The sequence below is a fragment of the Neofelis nebulosa genome, chromosome 9, assembly GCF_028018385.1.
Source record: "Neofelis nebulosa isolate mNeoNeb1 chromosome 9, mNeoNeb1.pri, whole genome shotgun sequence".
Classification (NCBI taxonomy): domain Eukaryota; kingdom Metazoa; phylum Chordata; class Mammalia; order Carnivora; family Felidae; genus Neofelis; species Neofelis nebulosa.
Window position 1 is genome coordinate 80,503,347 of NC_080790.1, and position 23,884 is coordinate 80,527,230.

The following is a 23,884-nucleotide window of genomic DNA, read 5'->3' on the forward strand; positions in this document are numbered from 1 at the left end:
AAAGGTAGAGAACTCATCCTATATCCAATTAATTCTATTGGCCATTTCTCATTTATTTATGTATTTATTTTAAAATTTTATTTAAATCCAAGTTAGTTAACATACAGCGTAATAATGACTTCAGGAGTAGAATTTTGGGATTCCTCACTTACATATAACACCCAGTGCTCATCCCAACAAGTGTCCTCCTTAATGCCCACCCCCACTCCCACCTCCCCTCCAGCAACCCTCAATTTGTTCTCTGTATTTAAGGGTTTCTTATGGTTCCCCTCCCTCTTTCTTTTTATCTTATTTCTCATTCAAACGAATAACATTTACTGGGCCAAATGGCAAAGAAAATTTACTTCCTTAGACTGCATTGTCCTTGTGCACGAATGCATCCTGCCCTAGATGTGGCTTATGGCTCTGTCACCCCTTAATACTGTACTCAACTGTAGCATGTGCTGAACCCCTGCAGTGAGTCCAAGGCAGAAGGGTCCAGGACCTTGGGGTCAAGTCAGAGATGGGTTCTGAAAAACCCCTACTGAGGTCACCTTCTAGTCCTGGGACATTCTCTAGGTCTGTGCCTTCGTTAACATTTATTATGTGCTGAGGCACTGTGCTAGGTGCAGGGGGTAGAGGTAGGGGGTACAGAAGACGAATAAGGTGCAGGCTCTGCTCTCTCAGAGATCACGGGATAGTGACTCAGAGAAACAATGGCTCATATGGCTGTTATACTGTCATAACTGGATCACTGAACAACAGTCTTTGAAAGTGAGAACCTGGGAGTTTTTCAAAGTTCCTCATATACATGCTGAATGATGTCCTGCTGGAGAAGGTGAGGGAGAGATTAGAGAAGACTCTGAGGTGGTGGGGAGGGAAGCCAAGGGAGGAATCCAGGAGCAGAACTGGGGAGGAGGGGGCAGGTCCAGGAAAAACGCCGACTTTACCCTGGACATGTAGCATTGAGCCCTCTGGTAGGAGACATCCAGTAGGCAGCTGGCAGTGCCATCTGGAGTGTGGCCTGCTCAGGGTCTCCCAAACTGGCCATGTCAATTTTTATACGTCCTGTCCCTTCTGTTGTGTCCACCGGGGATGCCCACCCCACTCCATCTCAGCTACACAACGACTATTTGCCTTTCCAAACCCTGTTCCCTGTCAATTCCTCTAGGAGGCCTCTCCTGGTGGCCTCAGTCCCCTGGCATTGACCTCCCTGGCATTCCCATTAGATTTTCAGGGTGTGTCACCTCTGGGATGCATGTTATGTACTATCCGGTTTTATTACCAATTTCATGTACTCAGGACCCACGTGCTTATCTATGCCATTAATTCCTCATCTCATTGTGAACATTCTGGTCTTGTCCTCAGAAGCTTATGCTTTTGTGGGAACAGAATTCGCACTTAATGGCTTGAAAGTGAACTCAGATTTGTGCTCTCCTGCTGTGGGAGGGAGAGTAGTAAATTGGTATAATCATTTGGGAGAAAAGTTAATATATATTAAGATATATAACAATATATATCTTAAAAGAATCTATAGCTGTTGACCTCCAAATTCTCCTTTGTATGAAAATAATCAGAATATAGACAATGATTTATATAAGGAGATTTGTCATAACATTATTCGTAGTAGAACAAAAGTTGGAAGTGACATAAATGTCCAACAAGAAGGGAATGGTTTTGAGAAATCATGATACTTTATGACTGTAAGACCACTATTATGACAGTCTTCTAGAACATTATAAAAGATGTTTTTGAACTAGTTAGTGGCATGGGAAAATGCCTGATACTGTTAAATGGAAACAGGATATAAAACTGTATATGAACTATAATCTTATTTTGGCAAGAATTGTGCATGTTTGGAGAAGACTAGAGGAAACTTCGGTAGAATGTTAACAGTAATTATCTCTTGGTGATAAGATTACTGATAATTAAAAATGTTTTTCCCTGTAGTTTTCCACACTTTACAAATTTAGCCACAGTAGACATGCATTTGTTTTATAATCTGTGAAAACAAACCTTAAAGAGAAATAGAACTTACTGCTGCCTATAAAACACTCTCTTTTCAGTGGCAAGCAGCTATCACTTATGCAGCCAGGAACATTCATCCTCATTAATTAATAGTTAAATGTTTCAGGTCCCTAGTTGTATTCTAGGCACCGTGCAGGTCTTGGGAACACTAAGCTGAATAGAACGTTACCCCTACCTTCACGGAGCTCACAGTCCCAAAGAAGAGCATATGTGTATATATCTCTATCTGTATTTACACCATTTCTATGTATCTGTATCATATCTATGTCCACCTCCATCTCTAATCTCCTATAGTCAAGATTAAGGTAGGTTAAGGCATGAGAGACCCTGAGTGAGGGTGGGAAGTCAGGAAAAGTTGTGCACAGCTTCTACCGTCTCCTCTGGTAAATGACGAAAACTTGCTCAATGATGTCCCGCGTCAGGCTGGCTCCCTGGGTTGTGGTTGGAACCCACACACACACTTCCTAGAGGCTCACACACCTCTGTTTTCCTTGGCCAGGTTGTCTGCCATCTCCCAGTAGTCATAGCTGTGGAGAATGCTGTTGGTGATGCTGACGTGGTTGGCTGCCATCTGGTGGATGCGCTGTGGGATGCTGACGATGGTCGAAGGGGACAGGGTGTTGGCATTGGAGAGGCTCCCCTGAGATCCCACGGAGCTGGTTGGAGAGGGGTTGGGAGACATGGGGGATGGGGTTCCAGTGCTCCTGGAAGGAGAGAGCGTAGAAAAAAACAAGAGTAGGGGGGCTGGTACCAGGTGGGGTAGAACAGCCCCCCAGGGTGCTGTAAGCAAAGTAGCACATAGCCCAGCATCATGCAGTGCCTCATTTATCACCTTTACTTTGGAGAAATGAACTTACTTTCCACTGGCTCCCCATGGAGATGGGGCTTGGGCAGCTTTAGATGAATTCTGCAGGAAAAGAAAAACGTTGACAGTGAGTACCATCTGTTTAAGTTTAAACAGCTGACGATAACGTGTTCTCAGGTGACCTTTGAGAGACGTAATGGCAGAGGCTGCAGATAAAATAAAGATTCACAGAAATTGGATCTGGGAAGTTACAATTACTAGGCTACTGGTTTCTTTTCTGGAAGCTGGTGGGGGGCAGCTGCATGGCCTGCAGGCATCCACCATGGGCTACAATGAAGAGCTCAACCCACAGGCTGGGTTTTCATGCACCAAATTCTGTGTACCAAATTAAATCATAATCCTAAGGGTCTGTTGAATCCTAAACCAGCCTAAGTTTTTTCAACTAGCTTAATTTTTCTGAAAAGGAAAAAAGGAGCAGGACCGCACCTTCCCCCTGCCACACCCACGGGGAACACCTTATATTTAAATGTAGGGCATATCTACAGAAACCACTGCCATACATTTAATGCCTGAAAATATATGAGACATCAGATTCTATTGTTTTGACTTATGAAGTTTAGAAGTATTTGTCTTAAAGGAAAGTGCTGTTGAAGTTTTCTAAAAGAACAAATTAAAATATATGTGCGTAACAGAGTATTAAAAAACTGACTTATCTGAGTATTTTGACTTAGGATGTTATGTTACATAAGCCAGTTGTTTGCATCAGGCATTGAAAAGAAGTTTTGACTTTGGCAAGGAAAGCTGCTAAATGTACAGACAGATTTCCTCTCTGAGAGTCTGATAATGCGTTCTTGGCCTAAGTCTATGGGACTATTAAAGAAAAAAATGGTCTTTAACGTTTATTTATTTTTGAGACAGAGCACGAATGGGGGAGGGGCAGAGAGAGAGGGAGACACAGAACCAGAAGCAGGCTCCAGGCTCTGAGCCATCAGCCCAGAGCCCGACGTGGGGCTCGAACTCACGGACTGTGAGATCGTGACCTGAGCCGAAGTCGGACGCCCAACCGACTGAGCCACCCAGGCGCCCTGGAAAAAAATGGTCTTTATGATACTGATGTGAATTTTGCCTTCCAGAGAGAAGAAAACAGCCTCAGCCTGGTACCCCAGAGACAAGGTGTTTCTTTGGTTAAAAAGGACTTTATGAAGTGGTAAGTGATTTTTAGTTTTTTAGCGGAGTTGTTACCAGAATGGTAAGAAATGGCCTTACAGGTGGAAATTCTATTGCCTTCATGCCTCTTCTACTACCAGTAAGCCCTGTGACCAAAAGCATGAGTGGGAATCAAGTCCTTTATTCAGAGGCAGCTCTGTATTGATAAAACACTTTGTTTATGGACAAATTATCATTGCCACCTGAAGGTTTCATAATCTCTGAACTTAAAATATCTTTTTTTTTAATATATGAAATTTATTGTCAAATTGGTTTCCATACAACACCCAGTGCTCATCCCAAAAGGTGCCCTCCTCAATACCCATCACCTACCCTCCCCTCCCTCCCACCCCCCATCAACCCTCAGTTTGTTCTCAGTGTTTAAGAGTCTCTTATGCTTTGGCTCTCTCCCACTCTAACCTCTTTTTTTTTTCCCTTCCCCTCCCCCATGGATTCCTGTTAAGTTTCTCCACATAAGATCCACATAAGAAAGAACACATATAGTATCTGTCTTTCTCTGTATGGCTTATTTCACTTAGTATAACACTCTCCAGTTCCATCCACGTTGCTACAAAGGGCCATATTTCATTCTTTCTCATTGTCACGTAGTACTCCATTGTGTATATAAACCATAATTTCTTTATCCATTCATCAGTTGATGGACATTTAGGCTCTTTCCATAATTTGGCTATTGTTGAGAGTGCTGCTATAAACATTGGGGTACAAGTGCCCCTATGCATCAGTATTCCTGTATCCCTTGGGTAAATTCCTAGCAGTGCTACTGCTGGGTCATAGGGTAGGTCTATATTTAATAAAATATCTTTTTTTAATGCTTATTTATTTTTGAAAGACACAGAGAGCATGAGCAGGGGAGGGACAGAGAGAGAGGGAGACAGAGAATCTGAAGCAGGCTGTCAGCAGAAAGCCTGATGCGGGGCTTGAGCCCACAAACCATGAGATCATGATCTGAGCCAAAGTCTGATGTTCAACCAACTGAGCCACCCAGGTGCCCTCATAGTCTCTGAACTTTATACTGTAAAGGCATTTAAATGGCCTTTAATTAAGGGTAGCCACCAATAGCCCCTGGAGGGGAAACTCTGATATTTAAGTTGTGTTCTTTGTCCATTCTGTACATATTCATGGATGGCATACATAGGCTAAGAACTTCCTATATCCCTTAAAAGTTATGTTGTAATCTCTGTAGCTTACAGAGTTCAGATTCCTTTTTTATTCAAGCATTTTCTTTTCTTTTCTTTTTTTGACTGTAGTAATGTTCTTCAGTATTAGCTCTTAGATTCTGACTTTCTGGAAGTAAAGGAATAGACTTAGTGTCTGTTCTTGTCATTATGACACAGAACGGTCAATGTGTCAAAACAGTTATCTCCTTGCCTTAGCACCTGGTTACTTTACACACGTGACCAGGAAGGAGCTAGCATGCTGGTCATAGCCCACAGAACCTCCAACGTAGCCTGGTCATCTGAGAAGTGGAGGTTGGGGATTAAAGGATCTAAAATGATGGTGTGTATCTGACATGGGGTTGGTGGAGGTGGAAATGCTATAATTTCTTGTTTCTATAGACAAATGGGCAGCAAAGGGGCTGAGAAATCTCAAATGAATAACTTTATGTCCACTTCACAAGTTAACCAGAGAAGGTTTTCTTTTTTTATTCTCCCAGTGAAAATGATTTCATTTCCTGAAATAGGGAAAAGTTAGCATATTTTCCAATCCTACCCTTATATTTACCCACTACCTCTGAGTTCTAACAAGCCATTTCTTATCATTTAAAACAATGCCTTGATTAAAAGTTAAATTAGCTACTGGAGAGAACTATGAGGAAGTTCTAAGTAGTTACCTCTAAGAGGAAGAAGCTCTAAAGGAACATGAGAAATTTGTTAGCTATAAAGAGGAATTTCCTAGGACACTAATATTCTTTCTCTTGAGGCCATAAAAATACTTGGACGCAAGGCAGGGAGATAAATTAGATGGACTCTCAAGGCCATTCTTTGAGCCTTGAACACCATGAGTATGTCATAAAGGGGGTTAGTGTTGATATCAGAGGGTTCCTGTATTATCCCCAAAGCCATGAATTCTACCAGGCTCCTCGAAAATGTCCATGACAGAGAGACCAGTGGATACAAGCAATAATGTTGCCCATTAGCCAGATAGTACCTTGAAATAGTCGATAAGTGCTTTTGAGTACTTCACAGCATGGTCCCTTTTGAGTCGAAACATCCGCCAGTACAGGAGAGCCAGGCATCGATAACTGCAGCAGAAAGAGAGAAATGGGCCCTGAAAGCATGAGTATGTCCTTTGCAAACAAGACTTAAAAAAAAAAACAAAACTCTTGTTCTAAGGCACTCAGCATTTATATCATGATTATATATATGTAATATTTTCAAACTTACATTTACGTCTGAAAAGTATCTGACCTTCCTTTAGTTCAAAAGATAGAATTCAAAACTTCAAGGAGTTATTCCATAAACATTATCTACCACTATATCACAGCTTTATTGCTTCTTTGTTGGGGCCAAGGGACAGGCCATTTTCTTCTTCCACCACTAGAGGACAGTCTCTCTCCATGGGAGGAGTGAGGGAGCATTAGCACAGGGCTTTCCCAGTCACTGGGAAACTCACTGGGGGAGTTTCAGGGCAGAGCCACCTTACTTTGATTTCTCTGGTGCCCTGACTTCTGCACCTTCGGCTTTGCTGAAAGAAAAGCTCTTCCACCTGTTTGTATTCCCTTCACTTTTAAACTACTTTACTGGACTGTATAAGTAGTTCAAATTAAAATATATGAATACTTTATAAACAGCAAAAACTCAAGGCTAAGAGTATCATTATTTTATTATTTTACATTTATTATTTACATATTAGTATTCTATCTTCTATAATATTAGGTATTAATCATCATTAATGTGTTAATCCTAATAATGGAACTTTACGTTTGAAAACAACAAAGAAAGCATTTACTGAGACATACCCTCCGCTTTTCCCTGGTGCTTTTCCCTCAATTATTTGCTAACTCAGTTCTGGTGCTGACATGCTAGAATGCCAATGTACCAACTACAACTTGCTAGTGTCTTCTGAGCACAAAAAATTGCAGATGGTGTGACAATGCAAAACTACCTGAGACCCTCTCTTTCTGAATGTTGCTGTTATTTTTTTTGAGACTTGATTCTCTGACTTGCAGATCAGGTTCTAGAGTAGAATATGAACCACTGGAGAGCAAAAAATGTTGGATCCCTATATAGGAGGAACCAAGACAGGTGTCCTACGATTTGGGAGAATGAGGTGAGGTGTTCCAAGGAGATATAATGGGGAAAATTGTTATTATTATATTCACATAGTCATTACCATTGTAATCACTACAGATACAGAAAAAAAAATCTATTACATGCTGGTGAACAGTTTAAAAGAAATGCTTCTGTTATTACAGTGTAATAAGCTGTTTCTCTGATGTGTTGAGAACTTCAGGGCACCATCTTGTTTTAGTCATAATAATCCCACATGTAAACGAACAAATGGATTATTTTGATTGTGTCTAAAGTGTCAAACACAAGAGAAATTACATTTGGCACAACTCACATTCAAATTATTAAAACACAGACCTACCTGATTTTAAAGTTGTGCATGCACTCACATACATACAAATACACAGAAAAAATTATCCTTGTGTAATGGACCTGTTGACTCTCAATCACTGTGAATTCACATCATACTTGGTAGGCCAGCAAGAAATTGTGTGGGCTCACCCCAGCCACCATCAGAACTGCATTTGTTTTTGCATGATAGAAGGTAATAGAAAAATGTATACATTTCAGCAGTTGGTTTGCCAATGAAGGTATACATGGCTGTGGAGGCTATTTTAAGTTGATATCATGCACTTACCATAATGCAGCCAGTTGTTTGTCTTCTGGTGTGGCATTAGGGCCTGAATGGGTTTTTAGTCTCATAGCATACCTAGGGGAAAGAAAGAAATGAAAAACCAAAGGAAAAAAAAAGCTTTCTTGTTAACAACAGAACATCTTCTATGATGGAGGTTCCCTTTGCCCCAAAACTTAGTTTTTCATAGCACTTGCTATTAATTCTTAAAAGCTAGCTAATGCTGCCCCATTTTCCCTAAGCATTACACTACTGTGATGACTAGAACAAAATGACTTTAATGATTGTCCAGCTACTTTCTCCCCCTTAACAATACAAGTTCAAATGCTACCGGTGGTTGAGAGTGAGGCCAGTTCAAATATTATCCATGAATATAGTGACACATCCATTTTTATAAAATTTTGACTTATGGCTGAGTGGCTGACAAGATTGAGTCAAGTTCAATCCTTCCAAACCAACCTTCAGAAAAATGTTCACTCCTTGTACTCAGATGAATGCTTGGATTCACCCCTTTTTCATTGTTATGGAACTCTTACTTTGATGGCTGTGTAAGTGTCCTAAAAAAGGTGGCTCTTTTGAACTTTACTTACTCCCATTTATTTCTCTAACCAAGGGGACAAATGGCCATTTCACTCTCCCAATAATATACCAAGTTACTTACAGACTCTTTGAGAGAGCGAACACATAGCTGAAATGGTCAGAGTCCTGGGTTCAAATCCTGGTTCAGCCTCTTATTAGTTGTGAGAGCTCAAATGAATGTCATTAAGCCTTGATTTCCTTATTGATAAAATATGATGAACACTGCTGATTACACAGTCTTGTTACAAGGATAGTATTTGTAGGTCATTGTAAATTGCTCAAGATATGATGCTGTTATTATACTAGGTCTACAACATGCAGATTTGCAGTGCCTCTGAATAGATCTCTGCAGTTTTCTTAGTGGTTGTTCTGGGTATTTACAATATATGTGAGTTATCACAATTCATGGGTATTAACATGTTCCACTTTGAGTGGAGCATGAAAACCTTATTTCCATTTATGTCCCTTTACTCACTTTCAAATAACATTGTCTTGAGTATCAGATGGTGGTACAGTTTTTTTAACCACTGAGTATGATTTATAAAACTCACGAAGAGGATAGTTTATTGCATGTAATCACATTTCTGTTCTTCCACTGTTCTTCATTCCTTCCTGACACTCCAATATTCCTTCATTTGTCATCTCCTTTAGTTTGAAGAACTTCCTTTAGCCCATCTTTATAGGTCAGAAACAAATACTTTTAGTTTTTCATATCTGAGAATATTTTTATTTCCTAGTCATTCCTGTATAATGAAGTTTCCCTGCATCTAAAATTCATTTTGATGGTTTTTTTTCTTTTACTAATTGAAAAATGTCATGCCACTCCCTTTTGGCCTCCATGGTTTCAGATGAGAAGTCTGCTGTCATACAAACTGTTGCTCCCCTACATTTCTCTCTGATTGTCTTCAGGATTTTTTTCCTTTGTCTTTAGTTTTCAGAAACGTAGTTATGATGTGTCTTGGCATGCATTTATTTTGGTTTATCCTACTTGGGTTTTTCTCAGCTTCTTGTACCTGTAGGTTTATATCTTTTGCCAAATTTGGCAAATTTCAGCCATTGCTTCTTCAAATACTCTTTTTTTTCCCAACGTTTTTTATTTATTTATTTATTTATTTATTTATTTATTTATTTATTTATTTATTTTTGGGACAGAGAGAGACAGAGCATGAACGGGGGAGGGGCAGAGAGAGAGGGAGACACAGAATCAGAAACAGGCTCCAGGCTCCGAGCCATCAGCCCAGAGCCTGACGCGGGGCTCGAACTCACGGACCACGAGATCGTGACCTGGCTGAAGTCGGACGCTTAACCGACTGTGCCACCCAGGCGCCCCTCAAATACTCTTTTAATCCCACTCTCTTCCTCTCCTGAGACTCCAATGAGACACATGTTGGATCTTCTGTCACTGTGCTTGAGGCTTTATACATTTTTTTCAGTCTATTTCTTTTTGTTGCTTAGATTGGGTAAAGTCTATTTTCTGTTCTCAAGTTCACTGATTCTATCCTCTGTTGTCTTGCTGGGGAAGGTCTTCAAAAAAATGTGACTGCCAGTTGACCTGTGAGCTGGACCTGGATGATCAGAGCTTCATCTCCTCCCTTGTCCTTGAAATGTGGGTTCTATTTGCCTTTTCTGTTCCCAGAGGCTGCTCCAAGGACACAACCTTGAGACAGCGTGTGGTGTTAAGAACACCTTCACAGTATACTTGAGTGAACTCATTAAGGCCTCCATATAAACTTTAAGAATTGGTGGGCAAGTATGGGAATCCATTAATTTTATGGCCACTCAAGACAAGTCTTATATGTAAGTTCTCTTTGCTTATTAAACCTGCCACCTACCAACCTGGAGTGGCCTGCCTCTTCCCCAGTGTCTTCTTGGCCCCCATGTACAGGGCCTGGTTTCAGATTATACCTGGGAATCTCCTGAGAGGGTTACGAACCAGCATATCTCCATGCTACTACTGAGCCCATCCAGTGAGATCTTTGTTTCTATTTTTCATTTCTATAATTTACATTTGGTTCTTTTTATTTTTTTAATGTTTATTTCTGAGACAGAGAGAGACAGAGCATGAGTGGGGGAGGGGCAGAGAGAGAGGGAGACACAGAATCCAAAGCAGGTTCCAGGCTCTGAGCTGTCAGCACAGAGTTTGACTCGGGTCTTGAACTCACAAACCATGAGATCATGACCTGAGCTGAAGTTGGTTGCTCAACCACCTGAGTCACCCAGGCGCCCCTGGTTCTTTTTTTTTTTTTTTTTAAAGAAAATTTATACTTCTTTGCTGAGATGTTCTATTTTTTTTTTTTTTTGTTCTTTTAAGAGAATTTATCACCATTTGTTGATCGAAGTATTTTTATGATGGCTGCTTTAAAATCCCTGTCAGATAATTCCAACATCTGATTTACCTTGGTGATTGGTGTCAAATGATTGTGTTTTTTCATTCCAGTTGTGATTTTCTGGTTTCTTGGTATGATGAGTGAGTTTCTATTGAAACTTGGGCATTTGGTTATTATGTTAGGAGACCCAGGGTTCTATTTAAATATTTTATTTTAAAAGGAAGTCACCCTGTTTAGGTTTAGCAGGCAGGTCCTGGCCTACTTCTGGGCTGTAGTTCCAATTACAATCTAATTTTCAGAGCTTTTGTGGCACCATTTTGATTTGTGGTGAGGGGGTCCACTTGCCAGCGTCCCCAGTCACTTGGTATCCCTTGGGGAGAAAGGAATTCTTCTGTCTATAGGGACAAAGAATGTAGCCTGAGCTGGACAGTTGTGGTGAGATCCTCCCTTGCCAGGGCTCCCAGCCCCCACTGGCTCTCAGTGGGGGAGAAGAGTCTCAAGCCTGGTGGGCAACATGCAGATATAAGTAATAAATTAATGTTATTTTCTAACTCAGATAAGAAAACTTTCTTTTGTCTTAGTTTTCTGACTAGTTCAAGGGATTCTACTCAGTCTGAATTATCTAGAAAATAGATTTTGTTCTCCATCATGCAATGATACTTATATTAGTGAACACACTAGAGTCCTAACTCTGGTGCAGGGCAGGTGTAGCACATCAGCACCTCCAGATGTATTTGACTGCCCTCAGGCTTTCATTGTTGTTTGGGATTGTTTTTTAAAATTTGAATGCCTTAAAGGGGGCCGTGCACACTGGCGTTCACCATAGGCCCTGTGACTGGTTTATTTATTTATTCCTCAAGTATTTATTGAACACATACTACGTTCAGGAACTGTTCCAAGGATTAGGGATACATCAGTAAACAAATCAGACTCCTCCCAAATTCCCTGGTTCAAAGCACTCACATTCTAGGACACCTTACTATTTTGTGCCTATCTACTTTCACCATGTTCTTCCCTGACTGCTTGTGGGTATCTGAGTCTGTGCCTTATTCTGAGGAAGGAATGTGATGATCTAGGATCTCATACAGTAATTTTACTATGGTGATTTCTTTTTTTCACTGACAAAAATAGCATACATATCATGTAAATAGTATGAAGGAATCACCAATACACTGACGTAGTAGAAATATTTTAATAACAAAAATGACTGGACAGTATTGACTTTTAAAATGGGGGATGGTGCTCACATTCAGGTTTAAGACCAAACAACATCAGCACCCTCTGAGACAGCATATCACAGGGTGGCTTTCCCTTCCTAAAATCCCTCCCACCCCGAATCTTCTTTCCTCTCATTAAATACTCCTGAATCATCTACTGATGGAGTTAAGATTTAGACTGTACTAACCTGAATCAGGTTAAAAACAAAAAAAAGCAGCATTGAGGTGAAATTAGTTCAAAATCTGCCACTTCTCAGCTGGGTGAAGTAGGCATGTCACATCTCACTTGGACTCAGCTTCCTTTCTGAAGTAATCAGGGGTTATAGGAGCTTTCCTGCTCACTCACAAGACAGCAAGGGAGGCAGGGTGTGTAAAAGAGCCTTGCAAAATCTTATGTTGTTCTTTGTGAGGATGCACCTTGGTTCTTGGTAGCTGATAGTGCAGCTGGAATTCTTTTCTCTGTATTCATAGTATTGACATACATTCCTCACCCCTTCCATTTCCCCAGCAAGACGTGGTGCTTACCTGATGAGCTCTACTGTTTCCGAATACATTGTATAGGGAGATTTGGATTCCATTGGGCCTTGTTCCATTGCATTTCCACACTCAATAAATGACAAAGCTGCTTCAGCATAATTCAAAGCCTTTCCAAACTTTTCCACCTGATCAACAGAGTTAATACAGTGTCTTCCTTAAGTATAGTTTTTAAAATGGCATTGTCACATAGTCAATATGCTTTATTTGAGAAACCTGACTTCTGAGTTCCAAAATCCTGTGAATGGAGCCGAGAGAAGAAAGAAATAGGATGCTTCCTTCTCTAGTTACTTTTGCAAATTGCTACTGGTTTAGGGTAAGTGGGTGAACGGTTATATACAGAATTGTACCAGATCCATACAACAGCTGCCAATCAGAATTGCTCAGAACTGCATGGTTGTTCTAATTTCTGTTTCCTTCTTTCTAACCCCTAATTGCTTGGCAACCTCACTCCTTGTCCCTCTATGCTATGCCAAATAAAAAATTATTTGGGATGATTACCTCAAGTTGTCTAAATTTATTTAGTTTCTCTCCACATCGATGAGGATAACCAGGAATCAGCTTCATATTATCAGGTTCTCATAAATCTGAACTTACACATCAAGTTCCTGGTTCCATATACATGTATTGTGTATATTCCATATACATGTATCACTTTCGGTGATAATTACATATTCTAAGTTTGGATTGCATACTCTTCCAAGCTTTCACATATTTATTCATCAATCAGAACAGAATTACACAAATTACTAATCTAAGTCTTGCCTCTGAAACCAATTCCCATTAGTAACGGATACCTTAGAAAACAGCAATGTAGAGCAACACTCCCTCTTTGGCAAATCAAGTTTTCAAATAGCTTATAATCCTAATAGGCTATAGAGAAATATTTCTTGGCAATGCTTTCGAATTAAGGAAGTCATTTCATTCAACAAGTGTTTTCTACAGCACTCGATTCTGTGCAGTGTGTACTTGATACACAAAAGCTTCTTTCAGGAACACAGAATACATCTGGAGAGAGAAAACATGCACCCACAAGATAGTTCAAAGTGCAAGGCAGTCTGTGATTAACAAAATGCAAAGCAGAGAGTACAATGCAAAGAGATGATAGGAAGGGAGCAAGTCATGGGGTTGCAGAAAGGCTGGGGAGGCTCAGGGAAGAGACCTGAAAATGGCCATAGGAAGGAATAGTATGATTTGGCTGGATTTGTGGAGGAAGTGGAGGTGTGAGTATGTGTGAGTGAGTGAGTGAGTGAGTGAGTGTGTGTGTGTGTGTGTGTGAGGCTCTGCTGCTGAAAAGGCCCGGTGGCTGGCATGAGTGAGGTGTGCTCAGAGGCTGGGATGGCACCAGTGTGGCTTGGAGCAGAATGTTGAAAGGAAAGGTCAGGTGGGATAACACGACATGGAATGAACACTGCTGGTAAACACTGCACGATTCAGGCAGAGAATTTCATTCCGCTTTAAAATTCTGTGCTCTTCTCCAAGGGCGATCATGCATCAGCTTCTTCAGGTGATCAGAACTCTCTACTAGACCGTGGGGTTGTGAGGACAAGAACTGTACCTCCCACTTCTCTTGTCTACTTTCTGATAACTCTGCCTATTTTCCTTGCACATCAGTGTACCTAGACAGTGATCTTCCGACAAATAAATGTTTGGCAACATCAGCGACACTGGGGAGGGGTACATTTATGATGTAAGCACCTTCAGCACTGGAATAATACCTTGAAGGTCATCTGAAATGTCTTATTCATCTCCAGCACCGTAATCTGTTGGGAATGCTGGAGGGGAACAGAACTGGAATTACTGGGTAGGAAGGAGTCTCTTTGGATGAGACCTAAGATGGACCAACCATGTGATCTCTTTCAGAAAAACCCAGAGGTTTTCTATTTCTTGTCTGGAAGATTCACACTTTCCAAAACAGGAGATTATCCAAGTAAGAAAAGTTATTTTTTTGGAAGACATCAAATCATGGTGACTTTAGGGTCTTATGTGCAGTATAATGGTTTCTGTGTTGTACAGTTTCAGAGGAAGTATTAATTTTGGCAGATACACAGGCAGAACATGAGTCCTCTTGAAAAGGGATTTGATCCTGGGACCAAGCCAAGGGCTGGCCAGGCTAACAAGAGAGAAAAATGCAAACCCAGATTTTTTTTTACTTAAAGGAAAAAAAATACTACCACCCACTGACTCCATTGCCTCTAGTTACTATTCAAACCTTAGAACTAAATTGAAATATTCATTTATCCGGGACTTTCTCCCAGTCAGACATTATTGGTTGAAGTCATAATTTATTGGGCTATGAGCACTTGATTATATAAACATTTCTCCATTTAACAGACCCAGCCATCCTTGTAATAGATTTTATAATTACCCCAGCTATATTGCCCCAGTGATGAAGCTGCAGTACAAACATAATTTGGAAGAACATATCTGGAAAGAAAAGGGTCTTACCATTGCATCTGCTTTATGCTTCATCCGTTTAGCTTCCTGCATAAAATAATCTGCACTGCGTGGCCTACAGGAAAGAGTATTAAATGTCATTATTGTGTAAGTGCGAGATCTTCGGAAAACATTCTTCTCTTTTTGCTCAAACTTGAATCACAATTTTAAAAGTCTGTTTAATATGGAATCAAGCATTTTTGCATTCCCAAATTACTTCCTGTATGTAAAATATCACAATTATTTTTCTCTTAAATTAACTATTCAAAACACATTCAATATGTGCAGTCTACATTTACAGTGGTTTTAACATGGTTCCCCAATGTCTAATTTGTGAATCAGATTTCTTATTGCATGGTTAAGAAAACAAGTAAAAAATCTTATTTTACATGATATTTGTATAAAACAATCCCTTTTTAATTTAAAGGTCATAAATACACCTCATAATACTTGCACAGATATGTTTGGGTGAGTATATTTATGTATTCTTATGAAGGTAAGTTGTCATTTATATGCATAAATGGCACCTACAGTTGTATGTATCTATATCTAATTATTTTAGGGCCTCACAGTGAAACACGAAAAGAGGTAATACTGTATGATTATATTCCAGTTGTAATGAAGTTAATTGTAAAATGATGTCTACCTTGTAACAATGCAAACGTGGCATGTATTCTCTAGAGTTCTGATTAGCTAGCTGGTAAACATTAACAGCAGACATGTGCATTATTAAAGCAATAACCCTGGCCAGCACTAACTCTGCTGGGAGATGAAGGTAATTAATACAGAGACTGATCTGAGTGTGTGTAATGACCCCAAGTTACATGAAGCTACTTATCAGACAGTACCTTTAAATGCTTAGTCTGATAGATTTTTAAAAATCTACATACTTTAGGTGCCATCAGCATAAACTTTTTTATATTATGGGTCTTTATATAATCAATAAATTTGACTTGCTCATGAATATCCAATATAAGCCAGGACTCGCTGATTGAGAGTAAGACATAAGTAGTGATATTAATCATGGACTGACTCATCTATTGTTATATGCTTATTCTGAACCCTCTTCTTTGAGATTCTAATGGGTCTTTTTCCTTACCGCATTATTAGGTGGTTAAAGCATCCTTTTATCCAAAGAGGTCAAAATGCTTAGAAAAACCATGCATACCGTGACAATGACATTGCAATCCCAAAGTTTTACCTTCATTTTAATGGTTTTAATCAATCAAACCATTATCATAATGAATAATAATAGTTATTATTATTTTTTATAATAATTAGTCTCAAGTACAAATCACAGAGGCCAAAAAGGACTTTCGTTTGGTCTTTTATTCCCCTGTAAAATATTGTCATTCTTGTGATAATGTGCTGGGAATATTTAACATTTCCAACAAAGAAATGAGGAACAGAGCTGCAGAATTCCCTTAATGTGTACAATTAAGTTCCCTGTCTTTGGCTCATCAGCCCTCTATCATTCTTCTTGCCACTCAGGCCTGAAACCTTCTATTCATCTTGGTGGGTCTTTGTGGCAGGTGGGGCCTGAGGTTTCCTTCATAGGAAGGCCATGCTTCTCCTACTGGCTCTACTTTCTCCAGTCCATCTCCTAGAAGTTCACACTTTTTCCATTTGAATGGGTTTTCACCTTTACATGGTGGTTTTCCCTTCTTTGTCCACACACTGACCTTTGAATGCACACTGAATACTGGTCTTGAATTCCAGTTCTGGTAATTTACATTATTTTGTTGTTGCTATCTTTGTTTTTTTAATGAACTTTATTTTTCAGAGCAATTTTAGGTTCACAGCAAAACTGAATGGAAAGTATAGAGAATTTAGAGAGTTGTCATATACCTCCTGCCCCTCTCCCATCAGCCCCCCTTACCTACCTTAACAGGTCTGACCACAGTTGTGGGACATTTGTTACAATCAATGCACCTACACTGACCCGTCGTTATCACCCAAAGTGCATAGTTTACATTAGGGTTCATTCTTGGTTTCGTATATCCTGTGGGTTTTAACAAATGTATAATGACATTTATCCACCATTATCATAGTATCATAGAGAATCGTTACACTGCCCTAAAAATCCTCTGCATTATTGTTTGTCCTTTTGTGGAATGCCTCAGTGTAGAAGAGCAGACCCTACCTCTAGCTCAGACCCAGACCTGACACCTGAGCTTCAGATGAGTTCCCAGAGCCTATCCACTCAAGAGAGGAGTTCCGGGGTCTTTATCGATTTCTCTTCCCTCTTATCAGATGCTATGAGTGCATCCTAAACATCCTTCCTTTTCTCAGTGACCACATCCACTACCCAGGCCTAGGCTTCATCACCTCTCTTGGCCTCTTGTTTCACTCCCCTCTGATCTATCCTGAGCTTTAACCTTTGACCAGTGTTTGTAAAGCATGGCTTTCGTTAAATCACCATACTACTTCCAGACCTAAAGTCAATCTCCAGATCCTCTGGGATCAAGTCTCAGTTCAGGCCCCCACTGATCTTGGTAACCCCACAACTGTAGCCATGGCGAGGGGTGGTCTCCTTGCTGTGTTGCTCACATGCCATCTCTGTCTTAGGGCTTCTCTACTCATCCTTTTCCTCTCAGAATATTCTGCTCTCTGAGTGCACATTCACTGAGTGCCTTCTATGAGCCAAATGTTACCTCTTCCTCAAATTCTTGTACCATAAGACCTTCTTGGTAACTCTGGTCCATGCTCATCTGGGTCTTTCCTAGATACCACTTCTTACTTACACTACATGTCTAGGCATTTAATTACCTTTGGAGGGGTATGGCTACAGTTATTGCATGTGGGCAGCTCTGCAGCTGGTGCATTTTCAGCAGGGACTGTGCTGGGACATCTTTGATCTTCCCCACCCTATAGTCTTAGGCTTCTACATGGTAGAAGGTACATGAATCCTCTTTGAATAGAATTGAATTCATTTTGAGCTTAGAGGAGAGTAGTGGCTTCTGATGGGGTGCAGCATCGCAGCCAATGAGCCAGAGAACGTCTCCATGGCAACTTGAAATTCTCCACATCATTATCTGCTCCACACTCTAGTATATGAGTTTGGTCAATTTTTTCTTGCCCGGTTTTGTAGACCTTGTCACCAACAGATCATCATTTCAAATGCATTCTGCTTTCATGAAAGGATTCTCCTGGCAATAAGCTATGGCATCTTAGTTTTTACTAACCTTCAAAGTTGCCCTTAAGGATGGTGGTGCCTCCTGATTCCTAATATATGTTCCTTAATCAACATTGTTTTCATCTGAAGCATATGAATGTATTTTTAAATCTGATATGGAGGCTGGGTCACAAACTCTCACAGTAGTGTACGCGGGTAAGTAACACATCTAATTTTCTGACTGTCTCACGCAGCTGACACTAAGCTGAGATGCTGAAAAAAATGTACCGTCCAGAGGCCATTTACAAACACATTAGTCACAATTCTCATCCTCGCATATAATGGAGGGCTCACTACACTGAGTCACTGAAGATTGCCTGATGATTGGCTCATTTTCTCCTTTCAGGTGATTTCTAGTGCCACGTTCTTAGATTAGAACATTATAAAGGCAGTGGGGCTAATGGGACACCACTGGAGACTGTCCAGCAGGGCGGTGGATGCATGCTATGATGAAGGCATCACTCTGACAGCAATGTCCTAGTCAGCAGGAAAGTAAAATTGTCGCCATTGTGGCAGTTACAGACTACAACTTGGCCAAGGTGCTACAATAAAATCTAATTATCTCAGTGTTCCAACAGATTTGTGATCTAATCTTTGGTGTTTTTTTGTTTTTGTTTTTGTTTTTTTTACATGAAAAGCCTAGAGTTTTTGTTTTTCATTTAGTAACAGCATTCTTCATATTGTTCTTTCGAAGTGATGGTATCTTACGATGACACATGAACCAACCTAATAAAAGTTCAATTAAACATCATACGTGTAACTAATTATGTATCTTGGGCTCTTCAGAAATGGGGCTTGCAAGTGATCTTTTTAAAAGCCAAGCCTTGGCCATGTGTATCTTTGTTGTAAGAGCTCTTTGCAACAAAAACAATCTGAACACTTGATCCAAATAGAATGTTTTTTTTTTTTCTTTTCCTCACCCTCCCACTATCGCCCCTATAAACATGCAACCTCAGTTCTGAGGCAGCAACAGGATTTGAGCTACCCTGATATTTCTTCTGGCAGAGGAGTATTAAAGCAACCTTGCTTTTTGTTCTGTTCTGTGGCTGAGATGGAGTTGAATGGTCTCCCATGGAGAGGCTGGCAGCCTTCTTTCTGTAATTCCTACCTCTGTGAAATGCACCGCCCCACCCCCCTCAGCAGAGCCTCCTGTTTTGTGAAAACTGGCAGGGATGGGAGCTCAATGTGTTTGAACAAACAGGTTCCTTGGCACAGCAGAAATCTGGATAATTTCCTTAGGGAAGATGAAGTCCAAATGAGACAAATAGGCAACTGCATACCAAATGAATTCATCATCCGATATCCTGTCAGCTTGTCATCTGATAAGCCCCATGGGCGTTACTGTGTCCCCAGCTTTGAAGTACTTTCTTCACAAAGAAGGACATGTAAGAAGTTAAGTACAGGCATCCCCCTGCTTTCTGAAAGTTCACTTTTACAAAAGACCTAGATTAGAAATGGTTTTCACTAACCTGAAGAGGATTTTCACTTTTCTGAAAAAAGCCTTAACTGTACTAATGTAGGTCTTTCTTTAAGTGAAGTAATGCCAAGCGAACTCTCAGAAAACTGGGGATACTCTTTGCTTTACACCATTTTGACTTACAAATGGTTTCATAGGAATGCTCTACTTTAGAGAGCAGGGGAGCCTGTAATTCTTTTTAATCTACTAAAGTGAACACTACTGATGAGGGCACTTGAGGGTCAGCGTCTCTGGTGTGCCAGTGTTGGCTTTATGAGTGCTTCTTGAAGGAAGCAGGTAGACTGAATTTAAGCAGCAAAGATTCAAATGCAGTTTTTGTTTCCATGAACTTGAAGCTGGCTGGGACCCCAGAGTCTCTAGAACTTGGCTTCTCAGAAGCACAGGTGATCATGCATCGTGTCTTGTACACACCATAGGCTCTTGCACACGACTGTGTTCTCTCTCGGTAACACACAGAAAACAGTGTGAGTTTTCCAAGATGCACAGACTAAATGTGGCAGGTTTTTGTCATTCAATCAAAAGCAACTTTCTATTGAAATGGAAACTCATCAGCTTGATTGTTGTTCTTCTCTGGGTTGACATTTAAAATAATTTTACAAAACCCTTAAAATGATCAGAGAATGAAGATTTTAGTCAGGGAGATCTGAAAGATCTTATCGCCTCTACGTCCCCATCCCAAGCCTAGTCTTTTTCTTTCTCTTTCACTCTTGGTTTCAGTTAAGAAAAAAAATAAAAACTTGGCTGAGAGGGATCTCATAAAGGAGAAAATTCCATACAGAAGAACAGGAAGGTGTACTACTGGCTTACCCGGAAAGGTGGGGAAGGGGAGCCCCTCACAAAGGAGCAATGGCCACAGCAAGCCCCCCATGGGAGTGCCTCGCCTCGTTGTACCATCACCTACTCAAGGATTTCAGTTGATGTCCTTTGACTAAATCATGCCACAAGAGATCTGACCTTTTACATACTAGACTCTTCCCATCCTCTATAAAATTAAATCCTTTTAGCTAGGAGATTGCTGAGCATAATTACATCACAAATGCCAAATCCTTTTCCCTTCCCTGCCAGTCACATTTCACACGCCATGGCCTTCAGCACGCGTGGCTGAGGGAGTCTCTTCTCAATGTTGGGAGAGTTAAGTAGCTGGGCTCCAGTTACTGGTGCCATGGGGACAGATGGAATGTTTGGTGGTTTTGCTGAATGTGATGATCGTGACTGACTCTTCCTTGTGAAATATGGGCAGGAGACAGTACATCCTTCTGGGAGCAGCAGGCAGTTCTGGCACTAGGGATTCTCTGGCTTCCCAACACAGCAATATGGCTGGTGGGAAAGGAGACTTGATTTCCCAGCCAAGCGTTTCACCACTTAGCTTTGCTCAGGACTTCTGTATCGAGGCCTTCATGACACAGTTGTTCTCTCTCGATTTTCCAGGGCCAAGAACTCCCCTGTCACTAATTATGACACAAAGTAATTTACAGCTCGTGGCTTCACACTAATAAGATCAGTTTCTGGGCTTTGAGTTGAATCTAGTGCTGTCACTCATTGACATAAATTCTTACAGATTTTTTTTTTTTTAAACAAAAGTTTGGCAATCACACCGGTGTCACCTTAAAACCGGGGCTGTCAAGTAGTGGATGTCGAGTGTGGCTAAATGTCAGGGAGGAGGTGCCATCACATTGCCACCAGTCTGAGCCTGCAAATTACGCAGAACCAGCTGACCTGGATCACATTTAAAAAATAAGTGTTATTTTGTTCAGTTCCATCTGCATTCTGAAGACACAAACTGGTGCCTAGTTAATTGGTAAGTAACATAGGAAAAGTGGCTTAGGTACCCATGAATTTCAATTTACCTGCATGTAGACCCCTTATATTCATGGTGAAAAAACTGCAGGCATTACTCTCTTAGCGCTGTTATTCTAATTCAGCTGTGTTCATTCAACACTTGTTATTAAGCGCCCACTGAATTCAGCTGTTGTCTGCATTGCATGTTTATTCAACCATTAACGAGTATTTATAATACGAAAGGATGAGTTTACTTTTTTTTTTTTTCTAAAAGCTACATGATGCAGCTTTAAAAAGTAAATGACAGTATGGCATCTGTTCCTTTTTGGATCACTATACTGGATTTCCATCAACTCTGAATTGCTCCTGGGCTATTTCTCCAGGTCTTTCTTTTTTTTTCTACTGGTAGCCTCTCTGGTTGTTTCACTGCTCCTTGACACCTTCAGTGGGGAAAAGTCAAGGAAAGTGACAGGAGCCAGGTCCTCGTCTGTTAGCAACCCTGCTGGTGGGGAAGCTGGTGAAGAACAGAGAGGAGCAGGAGGCTGAAGTTTTGTGGTCCCAAGGCACCTTCCCAGGGAAGCCACCCATGTGCCTCCCTCTCCCCTGAATTAATACCTGAGGATTCATGAATTGCATATCTTAGCTTCTGCCAATGTACCTGGCACTTAGTGCTCAGCACATACCAACTGGACCTGGGAGACATTTTATACAAGTTTAGGTGACTTCCTAGCGCAGCGATTTCTTAAGGGACAGTGATCTGTATTGTTTCAAGGAAAAGACAATGCCTAGTTTTGTTTTTCAAGCTTCAAGGGTCTTCCGGAGACTTTCTTAGTTCAGTGGTTGAGTGGCTGTTTGAGTTGCATGTTTATTTTACTGTTACGGATCTCAAATCAACTGGGACACATGGCAACTGGAACATGACATCTATCTCTCCGTATGACGGATACGTACAAGTGCCTTTTTATTCTATTATGTCTATATCCATAAAAGAGAAACAGTTTTATTGTAGCTGTCAGCCAGAAAAATTATACATATTGCTAATGGGAGGAACGAATGATAACAGCTTCTTTGTTGACACAGATCGTGAAAAAATTATATTAGCAATAGTGCCGGCAGATTGAGAAACATTTCCTCTTGTAAACAGTCCAAGAAACTGCAGATCGAAGTACGGCCATTTAGTTGTTGCTATTTTTGACTTAGCTTTTTGGTCCATACATTGGATAATTCCTTATATTTAAATTTTCTATATGTATGTTTATTATGATTGTATTAATACACGTAATACCATGGTATGTGTGTTTAAATACCATGCCCCTTAACATCAGCTGTTGGAAATGTTGGATGTTTTAAGCACCTTAGTGTCTAACGCACGTTGTGTTTGATCATGTTGTTAGATTATGACTTCTGAGTGCAAACTGCCACGTTGTCATCAGACACAATTTTAATTTCCCATTTTTACAAATGGTTAGAGTTTACGTGAACAAGTAAGACTACCAAACACTAATTATATATGCAGTTGACCAAGGGACTGTCCACCCACTACATGCCCCTACCTCGGAGATTAATGGCCACCCTCTTCGATTAGGGCAGTGGAGAAGACAAGGAGAAGGGGAGGTGGTTAGGGCCAGGAGAGCGTGCCTGGGGCCAAATGCTGCTGCAGCAGGCATGGGAAGGAGAGAAAAACACCTGTCCTCCTGGGCTACTCTTAAACTTTCATAAATCCAATTATCTTGGAATGTGTTCAGTAAGTGGAACAAACAAAAAAATGTGGATTTGGCTTTGAACTCCCCAATCCTGTGCCCTTAATTAGCTCACTGAAGTCCAAGAATAATTTGAGGACTCTAACGGCACATTCTCATTTCGCAGAGAAGTCTGTAGGGTTGAATAAGTAGAACTTGTCTGTACTCTGGGTGAAGCCAGGGCTGGAGGAGAGGATGGGTGGAAGATGAGGACGCAATAGTCATCACTTCTGCAAGGATGGTCCCCCTTGGGTGATCTCATCTAACTGGGTCTTGGGAGAACTTTCTTTCGGGAGAGAGGTATCATGACTGTTGTTCTTCCTAATAAAGAAGCTGGGACTTGAAGACATTTGGCACCCCTAACTTTTCCAGTTTTAGGTGGGGTGAGGGGTTTGTAGCTTGTCTCCTCAGCCAGACTGTAAGCAGTTAGAGGACAGGATGTCTCAGGGCTGCATGCTGTCCCCACCCCCAGGATTTGATGGAGTGCCTCACACAGACCTGCACTGGGTGCTTGTTGAACAGTTAACGTTGAAAACAGGATTCAAGCCAAAGTCTTGAAACCATATCTTCTGTCTTCCAGGCTTGTCCTTGACACATATTTTTCCCCCCAAGAGCCTAAATAGCTTTCAGTATCACTTTATCACTTCTCCTTTGTCATTTTCAGCATCTGAAGAACATTCCAGGATGTTACTTTTTATTCATCTTCTCTTGTTTCTCCTCC

At 40.7% G+C, this 23,884-nt stretch overlaps 1 protein-coding gene across 9 annotated transcripts in view; it reads right to left on the bottom strand.

Moving 5' to 3' along the window:
• AFF3 (ALF transcription elongation factor 3) overlaps window positions 1-23,884 on the bottom strand; it is a 575,522-nt gene that overhangs the window by 8,149 nt on the left and 543,489 nt on the right. For all 9 annotated transcript variants that reach the window (XM_058684423.1, XM_058684426.1, XM_058684420.1 and 6 more), the window contains 6 exons: window positions 15,006-15,069; window positions 12,549-12,685; window positions 7,907-7,978; window positions 6,188-6,281; window positions 2,865-2,914; window positions 2,488-2,711 (listed from right to left, as the gene is read on the bottom strand). In XM_058684423.1, the coding sequence (XP_058540406.1) occupies window positions 2,488-2,711; window positions 2,865-2,914; window positions 6,188-6,281; window positions 7,907-7,978; window positions 12,549-12,685; window positions 15,006-15,069 (641 nt within the window). The remainder of the gene's footprint in view (window positions 1-2,487; window positions 2,712-2,864; window positions 2,915-6,187; window positions 6,282-7,906; window positions 7,979-12,548; window positions 12,686-15,005; window positions 15,070-23,884) is intronic.